The sequence below is a fragment of the Salvelinus fontinalis genome, chromosome 38 (genome assembly GCF_029448725.1).
Source record: "Salvelinus fontinalis isolate EN_2023a chromosome 38, ASM2944872v1, whole genome shotgun sequence".
In the NCBI taxonomy this organism is placed as follows: Eukaryota; Metazoa; Chordata; class Actinopteri; order Salmoniformes; family Salmonidae; genus Salvelinus; species Salvelinus fontinalis.
Genome location: NC_074702.1, coordinates 5,879,809 through 5,893,535, shown reverse-complemented (window position 1 = coordinate 5,893,535; position 13,727 = coordinate 5,879,809). Strand labels below are relative to the sequence as shown.

The 13,727-nt window shown below is 44.8% G+C and overlaps 1 protein-coding gene across 1 annotated transcript; it reads left to right on the top strand.

The window, feature by feature from the left end:
• Window positions 1-3,996: 3,996 nt before the first annotated feature.
• Window positions 3,997-13,623, top strand: LOC129837693 (U4/U6 small nuclear ribonucleoprotein Prp3-like). Its single transcript, XM_055904062.1, has 17 exons — window positions 3,997-4,168; window positions 4,560-4,707; window positions 4,916-5,046; window positions 5,486-5,653; window positions 5,796-5,879; window positions 6,020-6,303; window positions 6,427-6,548; window positions 6,687-6,874; window positions 7,052-7,218; window positions 7,367-7,449; window positions 7,916-8,062; window positions 8,198-8,297; window positions 8,521-8,634; window positions 8,793-8,911; window positions 9,125-9,202; window positions 12,282-12,337; window positions 12,550-13,623. Exons 2-17 carry the CDS (start codon window positions 4,563-4,565, stop codon window positions 12,697-12,699), a joined length of 2,136 nt encoding a protein of 711 aa, XP_055760037.1. The 5' UTR covers window positions 3,997-4,168; window positions 4,560-4,562; the 3' UTR covers window positions 12,700-13,623.
• Window positions 13,624-13,727: the final 104 nt, after the last annotated feature.

Below are 13,727 nucleotides of genomic sequence, written 5' to 3'. Positions count from 1 at the left end.
AACCACAACTGGGTTAGAATGATGAAACGCCACCTGATCTGCTGGACTGGGGAATCACATAGTTTGATGCCATTCCATTGTGTGTGTGTGCCATTCAGAGGGTGAACAGGCAAGACAAAAGATTTAAGTGCCTTTGAACAGGGTATGGTAGTAGGTGTTCTTGTTCCAAGAACTGCAACTCTGCTGGGTTTTTCATGCTCAACAGCTTCCCATGTGTATCAAGAATGGTCCCCCACCCAAAGGACATCTAGCCAACTTGAGACAATTGTGGGAAGCATTGTAGTCAACATGGGCCAGCATCCCTGTGCAACTCAATATTAGGTAAATACACCTAATGTTTGGTATACTCAGTTTATGTGCCCTTCAATTGAAAACATTGTAGAATAAAACACAACACTGACAGTAATGTTATCTGATGAATAAGGATGAAGCTTTTTCTCAAACCAGACCAGAGGATAGAGGTTGCATTCATACACAGCCCCTCCATTCAAACAGCGACCACAAAATAGTGCCATGCACTGCGGGTGCTACTGAGTACTATGAAAACACCATTGAGAGTCTGTGTGTGTGTTTTGTGGGGAGTCGAGTGTGTATGGGGTGAGGGTGATAATGTGTGCGTGAGTGAGTGTGTGGGGAGATGGGTTGAGGGGTCTGTATGCGGTACAGTCACATTGTGACATGATGCGGTTATATAATGGGCTGGCTGGTGGGATGTCAGACATCTCAGACAGAGTTCAGTGTGTCAAATCGGAGGGCCTGTTGTCCGGACCTCTGGCAGTCTCTATGGGGGTGCCACAGGGTTCAATTCTCGGACCGACTCTTTTCTCTGTATACATCAATGATGTCGCTCTTGCTGCTGGTGATTCTCTGATCCACCTCTACGCAGACAACACCACTCTGTATACTTCTGGCCCTTCTTTGGACACTGTGTTAACTAACCTCCAGACGAGCTTCAATGCCATACAACTCTCCTTCCGTGGCCTCCAACTGCTCTTAAATGCAAGTAAAACTAAATGCATGCTCTTCAACCGATCGCTGCCCACACCTGCCCGCCCGTCCAGCATCACTACTCTGGACGGTTCTGACTTAGAATATGTGGACAACTACAAATACCTAGGTGTCTGGTTAGACCGTAAACTCTCCTTCCAGACTCACATTAAGCATCTCCAATCCAAAATGAAATCTAGAATCAGCTTCCTATTTCGCAACAAAGCATCCTTAACTCATGTTGCCAAACATACCCTCGGAAATCTGACTATCCTGCCGATCCTTGACGTCGGCGATGTCATTTACAAAATAGCCTCCAACACTCTACTCAGCAAATTGGATGCAGTCTATCACAGTGCCATCTGTTTTGTCACCAAAGCCCATATACCACCCACCACTGCGACCTGTATGCTCTTGTTGGCTGGCCCTCGCTTCATATTCGTTGCCAAACCCACTGGCTCCAGGTCATCTATAAGTCTTTGCTAGGTTAAGCCCTGCCTTATCTCAGCTCACTGGTCATCATAGCAGCACCCATCTGTAGCACGCGCTCCAGCAGGTATATTTCACTGGTCCCCCAAAGCCAATCCCTCCTTTGGCCGCCTTTCCTTCCAGTTCACTAATGCCAATGACTGGAACAAATTGCAAAAATCACTGAAGTTGGAGACCCATATCTCCCTCACTAGCTTTAAGCACCAGCTGTCAGAGCAGCTCACAGATCACTGCACCTGTATATAGCCCATCTGTAAATAGCCCATCCAACTACCTCATCCCCATACTGTTATTTATTTTTTTGCTCCTTTGCACCCCAGTATCTCTACTTGCACATTCATCTTCTGCACATCTATCACTCCAGTGTTTAATTGCTAAATTGTAATTAATTCACCACTATGGCCTATTTATTGCCTTATCTCCCTAATCTTACCTCCCTTATCTTACATCATTTGCACACACTGTACGTAGACTTTTTTTCTCTATTGTTATTGACTGTATGTTTGTTTATTCCATGTGTAACTCTGTGTTGTTGTTTGTGTCGCACTGCTTGCTTTATCTTGGCCAGGTCACAGTTGTAAATGAGAACTTGTTCTCAACTAGCCTAGCTGGTTAAATTAAGGTGAAAAAAAGTGTCATTTTTACCCAAACTATTTTTTCCCCAGGGCATTCAGTCAGTCCATTCCTGCATGCGAGGAGTATGGATTGGAAAGATGTGTGTGCTTTGTGTGTGAGAGAGCCCTGTGAAAGTGAGAGAAATGTGGAGATATAAAAAGAGGTGGAATGAGAATGAAAGAAAGAAAGAAAGAGAGTAAATAATAAAAACCCGAATTCCACAGAAAAAGAGTGGTGTTTGTACTATTTGGCTGTACAGCACAGTACAGTTACAGTAGTAGGCCTAGATCATTATAAAACAGCAGTGCAAGGGTTCTAAAACACTACCCCAGTAGTAGTACTAGGGACGGGGAGAGGTGGAGAGGGAAGGGAGGGAGTAGACTAGAGGGTGGAGAGGGGCGGGAGAGCGCTGCATGTAATCCAACAGACGGGGGCTACCCGGCTCACACTGCAGCTCTCGTGCTCAAACTACTACTACTGGACTCAGATGACCTACATCACGCGCCAGGAGGAAAAGGAGAGAAAGGGGCGCGGAAAGGAAATAACCAAATAAACAAGACGGCATCTTCAACATTATCCAGTGTTTTCAACCAATTCTATGAATGCATGTCAGTTTGTTTACGCATCACGTAGTGATTGAAAAAACGCATTAATGCAGTTGTATCTATGTCTCAGTGTATATATTGTATTCGAAATGCAAGTTCAATTGACAAGGCCGACCTAGGCTGTAGCCTATAACGCCACTCTACTCCCGACTGGTGGCCGACAATCCAAATTGCAATAAAGTAGCGTTGCCTACTACTGGGCTGCGTTCAGTACGAAAAACAGTAGAGTAACGTTCAATTAAACGGAAACGGGGGTACTGAACGACCAATTAAAATACGGGGAGGGGTTGTGGATGAAACGGAGCAAACGTACCTCAAAGTTCAATAAAAACGGCCAAAGACTCCAGCCACAAGACTGCTAAATAGTTAGTCAAATAGCTACCCAGACTATCTGCATTGCCCCTTTTTGCACTAACTTATTTTGACTTATCACATAGCCAACGCTGCTGCTACTGTTTACTATCTGTCACTTTATTCCTATTATACATTATGTACATATCTACCTCAATGACCGTATACCCCTGAATATCGACTCGGTACTAAGACTGTTACAACAAGACAATCATCTGTGTCAAATGCACGGTGAGTGGTAAAATTGTAGACTACCTCTGGAAAATCTGTATTTTGATGAAAGTACTCTGCCTGCAGCATAGGCTCTTTTTGTTATCTTAGGCCCCCCATCTAAGAAACCTATTGCAGCCCTCATCCTCCACATACAACACCAGTTCTGCCAGTCACATTCTGTTAAAGGTCCCCAAAGCACACGCATCCCTGGGTCGCACCTCTTCAGTTCGCAGCAGCTAGCGACTGGAACAAGCTGCACAAAAACACTCAAACTGGGCCGTTATATCGCAATCTCTTCATTCAAAGACTACATTTTGGACACGCTTCTGACAGTTGTGGCTGCTTCGCGTGATGTATTGTTGTCTCTACCTTCTTGCCCTTTGTGCTGTCGTCTGTGCCCAATAATGTTTGTACCGTGTTTTGTGCTGCTACCATGTTGTGTTTTCATGTGTTGCTGCCATGCCATGTTGTTGTTTTAGGTCTCTCTTTGTTTAGAGGTTGTGGTGTCTCTCTTCTGATGTGTTTTGTCCTATATTTTAATGTACATTTTTAATCCCAGCCCCCGTCCCCGCAGGAGGCATTTTGGTAGGCCGTCATTGTCAATTCGAATGTGTTCTTAACTGACTTGCCTAGTTAAATAAATAAAAACTATTATTCACGTGTTGATTTTATGATTGATTTACGATAGGTGGCAACAACGAACAAGTACTAACAGTCGAAGAAGATACCTTACGTGTTTCCGCTTCCGGGTTCTGAATTCAGAACGTCGTGTGAACGCCGCGCTAACAGAAAGTTTGTTAACAGCAGCTTGGATTTATTATGTATTTCAATCTTTTAATATTAACGTTTTAGAATATAATTGATATAAGAGGATATATTTACCTGTTAAGGACGAAATCGTCTGGTTGGTAAGTTGATCTCACCGCACGGGGGAATCAGACTGTTGTAGCTTGCTACAATAGTTCAATGCTAGCTAGTAGTTGAGACATAGCTAGCAAGTTAGCTAGTAGTTGAGTCCTAACTAGTTAGCCAACACTGGCAAAAATCTGTGTTGACAGGTGAAATGTGAACAGGCAAGGGAAACAAAAACATCAAGTGTTTAACTTGGCAAGCAAACTAACCATAACTTTTAGTAGCTAACTTAACGTTAGCTGGGCAGATAAACGTGACGTTGGTCTGTTTGTCAACTTTGCTGATCGTCTATCCATGCCACTAAGGTTAACGTTAGCTACTTGGCTAGCTAAGAAGTTTGTCTGTTTCTGTGTGTTTGTTTGTTTACCGACAACCATTGTGTTGTAGACGATGTCTCTTCCTAAACGGGAGGTGGAGGAGCTGCGGCCCTGGGTGGAACGGACCGTGAAGAAGGTGCTGGGTTTCTCTGAGCCTACTGTCGTCACTGCGGCCCTGCACTGTGTAGGCAAGGGCCTGGACAAGAGGAAGACCACAGGTGTGTGTGAGAGGGGGATTATGAGGGCAGTTGGTGTGTGACATGTTACACTGAAATGATGGCAGAAAAGCTGTGTTGTATGCTGTCTGTTTTGTTAGCCTATTTTTCCAGACGTCTGTTTTTTGGTGGGTCTGACTCAAAGAGATAACTGTTCAGCAGTCTTTAAATGTTGTATTTGACCCTTGACTCCTAACCTTTGACCCATCAGACCAGCTGCGTCCATTCCTGGATGAGTCTGCCGGTGGGTTCGTGGAGAGACTATTTGAGGCCCTGGAGGAGAGCCGCAATTCCCGTGGGAACAAGGGTGCTGGGGAGAGGAACCGCAAGAGAGACCTGAAGGTAGACCTCACCACACACTGCTGCTGTTGTTGTACCACACGTTCCATGTTAGCTACTGGTTACAACCTACAGGTTATCTACATGTCTAGACCATAGAGATGGAACACATTAACCTGTAGCCTGTAACCAGTAGCTACCTACATGTTTAGACCATGGAGATGGAACAGATATCGGAAGGGATTGAATGGGTGTAAACAATAGGCTAGGTGAGGTTCTACTATTATCAGAGATTTCAACTCAGTAACTCGTTTATCTACAGAAAGTAATTGTCTCAAGGCTTGATCTTTATTATGTTCGTGTCATACATATCTCCCCTGGGAGCAGGAAACAGTGAGTGGATATTCCCCAGGAGGTTGTTTAAATTATTGCAGTGGTTAGATTGCTTGGCTGTGCCTCTGGCTAAGCCTCAGGCCATTGCCACCTACTGATGTTCCTCCAGGATGTCTTTGGTGATGAGGTGGAAGTGGGTGCGAGGCGGGACGTCCCTGAGGCAGGAGATGGTGTGCCGGTGAAGAGGAAACGTGCCCCCCGCTTCGAGGAGGTGGAGGAACCAGAGGTCCTACCTGCACCCCCTACTGAGAGCCCTGGCATGCTCACTAAGATACAGGTAGCCACACACACAGAGACCCACATACACACTGTTTCCCATATAAAAAAACACGTACCAAGATCCTGCTTCACATACAGACGTGTCACGATCCTTGTGTAATGAATCAATGTGTTCATTCTTTCTCTCTCTCTGTCCTCAGATCAAACAGATGATGGAGGCTGCCACCAGACAGATAGAGGAGAGGAAGAAACAGCTGAGCTTCGTCCCAGTGTCTTCCCAGCAGGTGAGACTAATCTTCCTCCACTCTCTCCCTCTCTTGAAGGATTGGCTTTCTCCTCCTTATAAATGAAAAGTGTAGATGTCTGACAGATATTGTGGACTTGTGTTGTTACTGTCTTATCACAATCTCCTGTCCCCCTCCAGAGGCTGCCCCTGCCCACTCCCCAGCCAGACCCTCCTTTTGCCTCTCGTTTTCTCCCTGCTCCCTCTGCCCCCTCCTCGGGCTCGGCCCAGTCCATCGCTCCCTCCCAGGCAGCTACTTTCATGAACGATGCCATTGAGAAGGCTAGGAAGGCTGCAGAGCTGCAGGCCCGCATCCAGTCGCAGTTAGCCATGAAGCCTGGTATACTGGGAGCCATTGGGAGCACTGGAGGACCTCATAACCTGGTGGCGCTGGCCAACCTACACGCCATGGGGATAGCACCACCGTGAGTATAGCATGACCCGGCATATAGCACAGACCCGGCTTTAGACACTTCCACAAATACATGTCATACTACAGGGAGGTTTAACACGTATGTCATCTGAGTTTGTGTGTGTGTTGGGTGTAGGAAGGTGGCGGAGGCCCGTGAGTCAAACAAGCCGGCCCCTCTAATTCTGGATGATATGGGTCGGACCGTGGATGCCAGCGGCAACGAGGTGGAGCTAACACACCGCATGCCCACGCTCAAAGGTACAACACTCTCCTCTACTGTCACAATCAGCATGCTCTATTCCCCGATTTTCAGTCACCTGTCTGACTGTTCATTCATCTCCTCTCCATCCACAGCTAATATCTGACTGTGTTCATTCATCTCCTCTCCATCCACAGCTAATATCCGTGCGGTGAAGAGGGAGCAGTTCCGTCAGCAGTTGAAGGAGAAGCCTGGCGAGGAACTGGAGTCCACTATCTACTTTGATGGGCGTGTTAACATAGCACCCGCCCAGCGAGCCAAGAAGGGCTTCAAGTTCCACGAACAGGGACGCTTTGAGAAGATCGCCCAGAGGATCAGAACTAAGGTACCAAATCTGATCCCTGACCTGTCACCTTCCACCTCTCACCATAGCCTTTTATTATTTTGAAAGTGTTTCACAACAATTGATCAATCCACAGAGAGGGAAAAACTATTTGTAGAGTGTAACATTAACTGCAAAATGGAAATGAAACAACCAAAACCACCTCCGTCCCCTGTCCAGGCCCAGTTGGAGAAGCTGCAGACAGAGATCGCCCAGGCAGCCAAGAAGACGGGGATCCAGGCCTCCACCAAGCTGGCCCTCTTTGCCCCCAAGAAGATGCTGGGGGACGGGCAGGTGCCCATCATTGAGTGGTGGGACTCGTACATCCTCCCCTCCAACATTGACCTGTGAGTCTTTACACATTTAATCCCCACTTTAGTCATCCTAACATCTATATCCAAGTTGTATACCTTTTGAAGAATTGTCATGAAAGTCCTCTCTCCACCATTTTCCAGATTTCTTGTTGTGCTGATCACATCTCTTCTTCTCTCTCAGATCCACAGATACCAATTTTGTGGCGATGGAGTTGTTTGGAGTCACAAACCTGGTGGAGCACCCTGCTCAGATCAGCCCCCCAGGTAATCATCCCTTTGATGTTACTTTTATGTCAAGGTCCCAATAAGGGCTCCTGGATATTAGTCAGAGGGTTAGATTCATCTTACCCGGTCGCCCGTGTAGGCGTGTTTTGCATGGGCTGAAAGTTGACTGTGTTCGATATGGAACGAGGCTGCCGCCCAGGTGTGACCCAGGGGACCTGTTCAATGCCCACGGCGAAGTCGGCTCAAAACAAAAGTGACGCTAATTAAGCGTGTGGGGTAATGACTAGGATTCTGTTTTCACATGACAAAGGGTTTGGTTTTGATAGAAACCCTTTATCTGCCTTCCAGATGAAAACTAGTTTGAAAATTCAAACATATTTGATGTAAAAGAGATGTATGTTTCTGAACGATGCGCCATGCCGCCTTGTTGACAACCTGACCGAGAGGCGTAGACTACTGTTCAGTTTGAGAAGGCCGCTCTAAGTGTTGGTCTCCCTCTCTCCAGTGGACACAGACAAGCCAGGAGTGACCCTGGGAGTGTACCTGACTAAGAAGGAACAGAAGAAGCTGAGGAGACAGACTCGCAGGGAGGGACAGAAAGAGCTACAGGAGAAGGTCCGACTGGGGCTCATGCCCCCCCCAGAACCTAAAGGTAGGATCGAGACCAGGGCTGTTGAAGTAATGCTGCTTTTCTCTTCGGCGTTTTACTGAGTGGTAGTCCTGTTTGAGGCCTGTGTTCCTCCCCGTTTTAGTGCATCTCTAACCTTGAGTGTGTTTGTCCCGTCAGTGCGCATCTCTAACCTGATGAGAGTGCTAGGTACGGAGGCAGTACAGGATCCCACTAAGGTAGAGGCCCACGTCAGAGCACAGATGGCCAAGAGACAGAAGTAAGTCAAACCACTACACATTTCTCTCTGTATTGTCCCCTCTTTCTCTTACCCCTCCCTCATATATTAACCAATTATTCCTCGCTCTCTCTCCCTCCTCTCTCTTTTCTGCCTCCCATCTATCACTGCTCCTATTTCACCCACTTCCTGGCTCACCATTTTTTTCCCTTCCCCATATGACATCTCTCACTACATAACCAGCTGTCTGTGTGTTTGTCCTCAGGGCCCATGAGGAGGCCAATGCAGCCCGGAAGCTCACAACCGAGCAGAGAAAAGAGAAGAAGGTGAAGAAGCTGAAAGAGGACCTGAGTCTTGGAGTTCACATCTCAGTCTATAGGTGAGTTAGGGTTATTCTCTGGATAGCATAAGGTTTTGTGTGCATGTTATAGTGTTTAGGTAAGTCTCTGTGCACATGTAACTATTTACGGCTTAGTGTGTCCGTGGGCCTTTCCTACTCATTCGTACTTGCTCGCTCACCCCCTCGCTTTCCTTCAGGATCCGTAACCTCCACAACCCGGCTAAGAAGTTTAAAGTGGAAGCTAACGCCAACCAGCTGTACCTGACGGGCACCGTGGTGCTACACCGAGACGTCAATATGGTGGTGGTGGAGGGAGGTGAGGGAGGGAAGGGTGTGAGGGGAGAGGGACCATATTAGTCTCTTTAAATGGGTCTACTTTCACTGAGTCTGAACCATTCAAGTTGCATTTAATTACCATGAATTACTCATGCAAATCTCATAACATTTCTTATGACTTGTTGCTGTAAATGGGTTCTTCTTTACCCCAGAGTTAACTACATGACTGAGCATGCATGTACTGTTCTCTCAGGTCCCAAAGCCCAGAAGAAGTTCAAGAGGCTCATGTTGAGCAGAATCAAATGGGAAGAACACAACTCCAAGAGAGATGGTGAGAATTTAATTTATATATACAGTACCAGTCAAAAGTTGGACACCTACTCATTCAAGGGTTTTTCTTTTATTTGTACTATTTTCTACATTGCAATATAATAGTGAAGACATCACAACTATGAAATAACACATATGGAATAATGTAGTAACTAAAAAAGTGTTTAAAAAATCAAAATATATTTTAGGTCTTAGATTCTTCAAAGTAGCCACCCTTTGCCTTGATGACAGCTTTGCTGGCATTCTCTCAACCAGCTTCATGAGGAATGCTTTTCCAACAGTCTTGAATGAGTTTCCACTGAGCACTTGTTGCCTGCTTTTCCTTCACTCTGTTGTCCAACTCATCCCAAACCATCTCAATTGGGTTGAGGTCGGGTGATTGTGGAGGCCAGGTCATTTGATGCACTCCATCACTCTCCTTGGTCAAGTAGCCCTTACACAGCCTGGAGGTGTGTTTTCGGTCATTGTCCTGTTAAAACAAATGATAGTCCCACTAAGCCCAAACCAGATGGGATGACGTATGGCTGTAGAATGCTGTGGTAGCCATGCTGTGCCTTGAATTCTAAATAAATCACTGACAGTGTCACCAGCAAAGCACCATCACACCACGACCTCCATGCTTCAAGGTGGGAACCACACATGCGGAGATCATCCTTTCACCTACTCTGCGTCTCAAAGACACGGCAGTTGGAACCAAACAAACTCAAATTTGGACTCCAGACCAAAGGACATAATGGTTTAATGTCCATTGCTCATCTTTCATGACCCAAGCAAGTCTCTTCTTATAGGTGTCCTTTAGCAGTGGTTTCTTTGCAGCAATTTGACCACGAAGGCCTGATTCGCGCAGTCTCCTCTGAACAGTTGCTGTTGAGATGTGTCTGTTACTTGAACTCTGAAGCATTTATTTGGGCTGGTAACTAATGAACTTATCCTCTGCAGCAGAGGTAACTCTGGGTCTTCCTTTCCTGTGGCGGTTCTCATGAGAGCCAGTTTCATCATAGCGCTTGATGGTTTTTGCGACTGCACTTGAAGAAACTTTCAAAGTTCTTAATTTCCGTATTGACTGACCTTCATGTCTTCAAGTAATGATGGACTGTCGTTTCTCTTTGCTTATTTGAGCTGTTCTTTCCATAATATGGACTTGGTCTTTTACCAAATTGGGCTATCTTCTGTATACCCCCACCAACCTTGTCACAACACAACTGATAGGCTCATAAAATACTAAAAACAGCAACAAATCAACTCCAAGTGATTGTAATTTTTGCAAATCTGTTCCAAAGTAGTCTGAACATAAGAGATGTATACAGTGGCAAGAAAGTATTTGAACCCTTTGGAAATACCTGGATTTCTAAATAAATTGGTCATAAAATGTTCTGATCTTCATCAAGGTCATAACAATAGACACGCTGTCTGCTTAAACTAATAACACACAAACAATGATACATTTATGTCTTTATTGAACACACTGTGTAAACATTCACAGTGCAGGGTGGGAAAAGTATGTGAATCCTTGGATTTAATAACTGGTTGACCCTCATTTGGCAGCAATAACCTCAACCAAACGTTTTCTGTAGTTGCGGATCAGACCTGCACAACGGTCAGGAGGAATTTTGGACCATCCCTCTTTACAAAACCTGTTTCAGTTCAGCAATATTCTTGGGATGTCTGGTGTGAACTGCTCTCTTGAGGTCATGCAACAGCATCTCAATCGGGTTGAGGTCAGGACTCTGACTGGGCCACTCCAGAAGGCGTATTTACTTCTATGTTTTGGGTCATTGTCCTGTTGCATCACCCAACTTCTGTTGAGCTTCAATTGGCGGACAGATAGCCTAACATTCTCCTGCAAAATGTCTTGATAAACTTGGGACTTCATTTTTCTGTTGCTGATAGCAAGCTGTCCAGGCCCTGAGGCAGCAAAGCAGCCCCAAACCATGATGCTCCCTCCACCATACTTTACAGTTGGGATGAGGTTTTGATGTTTGTGTGCTCTGCCTTTTTTTCTTCACACAGTGTTGTGTGTTCCTTCCAAACAACTCAACTGTAGTTTCATCTGTCCACAGAATATTTTATTTTATTTTGGAACATCCAGGTGCACTTTTACAAACTTCAGATGTGCAGCAATGTTTTTTTTGGACAGAGGTGGCTTCTTCTGTGGTGTCCTCCCATTAACACCATTCTTGTTTAGTGTTTTACGTATCGTAGACTCGTCAACAGAGATGTTAGCATGTTCCAGAGATTTCTGTAAGTCTTTAGCTGACACTCTAGGATTCTTCTTGAGCATTCTGCGCTGTGCTCTTGCAGTCATCTTTGCAGGACGGCCACTCCTAGGGAGAGTAGCAACAGTGCTGAACTTTCCATTTATAGACAATTTGTCTTACCGTGGACTGATGATCATCAAGGCTTTTAGAGATACTTTTGTAACCCTTTCCAGATTTATGCAGTCAACAATTCTTAATCTTAGGTCTTCTGATAACTCTTTTGTTCGAGGCATGGTTTACCTCAGGCAATGCCTCTTGTGAATAGCAAACTCACATTTTGTGAGTTGTTTTTTTATAGGGCTAGCCAATCTCCAATCTCGTTTCATTGATTGGACTCCAGGTCATTAGCCTAGGAGTTCATACTTTTCCCAACCTACACTGTGAATGTTTAAATTATGTATTCAATATAGACAGACAAGAAAAATACAATTGGTGTTATTAGTTTAAGCACACTGTTTGTCTATTGTTGTGACTTAGATGAAGGTCAGATCAAATTTGATTATCAATTTATGCAGAAATTCAGGTAATTCCAAAGGGTTCACATACTTTTTCTTGCCACTGTATGTGGTCGTATACAAATGTAAGCATGGTTTGAAATTATTTTTGTAGTCAAATGTTATATATGTATGGGCGTCTTGTGGTCAATTTGCAAATTATTTGTAATTATGTTCTGCCCCCCTGACCATCTGCTCAAGAAAAAATGTGCCCATAGCTGAATCTAGTTGATGATCCACGCTGTATGTCTTACTGTTTATATTACATAATACTTCACTGTAGTTGTTGTGGTTCTGAATCCGTTTTCCTTTCTCCTCTGTCTGTCAGATCCAGATGCAGACGATGAGACCAAGAAGAACAACAGATGCAGCCTGGTCTGGGAGGTGAGTGGTTAACCATTACATCTTATTTGACTAATGCTCCAGGAGTGTAATGCATGCTTCGTATAATAATCATGCTCATCTTGGACAACTGGCTTCTTTAAAATGGATTGATTCTATACTGCGTTTACACTGATATAACCTTGTCTTTCTCTTTCTTCCCCTGCTGTTTTCACCTCCTGCCTCCATCTGTCCCCTCTCCTCCATCCTCCCAGGGCACGGCTAAGGAGCGTAACTACGGGGAGATTAAGTTTAAGCAGTGTCCTACAGAGAACATGGCTAGAGAACACTTTAAGAAGCACGGAACAGAACACTACTGGGACCTGGCTCTGAGCCAGAGCGTGCTGGAGAGCACTGATGACTGAAGGGAGCGCATCACTAGAGCTGAGGAGGCAGAAGAATCCCTTACCACTGACCCAGGATCCGATAGTTGTTCATCCTCATAATGGTTAGGAGTTATCTGATCCTGGATCAGTGGTGAAGCGCATTGTTACCTCGTTCACCAGAGACATGCAAAGGTCAGGGGTGATTGTACCCCTCTTTACAGATACATTCACAACCCCAACCCAGCCTTGTATGGCTGACTGCCTGCCTGTTATTGTGTGGTGACTTAAGACAGGGAGGGAGACGGATTGGGAGTGAATGAATGAATGAAAGGAAGTGCTGGTTAGAGAATGGATGAGGGCGTAGATTAGGAGGGATATATGGTGTGTATAGATATTGAGCGAGGTGTACACTGTTCTGCAATCACATTTTGTGGAAGAGTTGATAACTGTGAGACCATCTTTCTAGTAGTTAGGATGTCATTCAGTCTGTCAGTTGCTGTGTGTCAGTGTTTAATACTATGTCTGACATCTCTCCACTGTGTGAGTGTTCTATAGCTTGCTATTGGCTTCTCAACCTGACTACAGTTCCTGAGTGTAAGCCCAGCTGTGGTCCAAATACAGTTCTGAAATATTGCCGCAATGTACTATTCCCAAGCAAAAGCCCTGTTTCGAATAAACAAAAACCAACCTATCAGCATAGAAGTAACTAAAGACTATGAAACGTATGAGATCATACATTTGACTATTGTTTTTGTGTAATGTTTTTGGCCATTTTATTTTTAAAGAAAATTGACACAATTGTTTTTTGTGGAATGACCACATTTAGTCAAATATTGACTGACCCAAAATTGTTTTATTTTCTTTAGTGATGTTTGTTTTGGATAAAGTGTCTTCCCCTTATGTTTGATCCTGTATATGTTGTCAATAAACACATGCAGGACAATACAATACTTTTTAATGAAAGCTTTATACCTTTGTGCATTTTTTAAATTATTTTCAGCTGCTGCATTGGATTTGTAACACGGTGAGAGGTACCATTTTATAATGCTTGCGATTGGATGCAACCA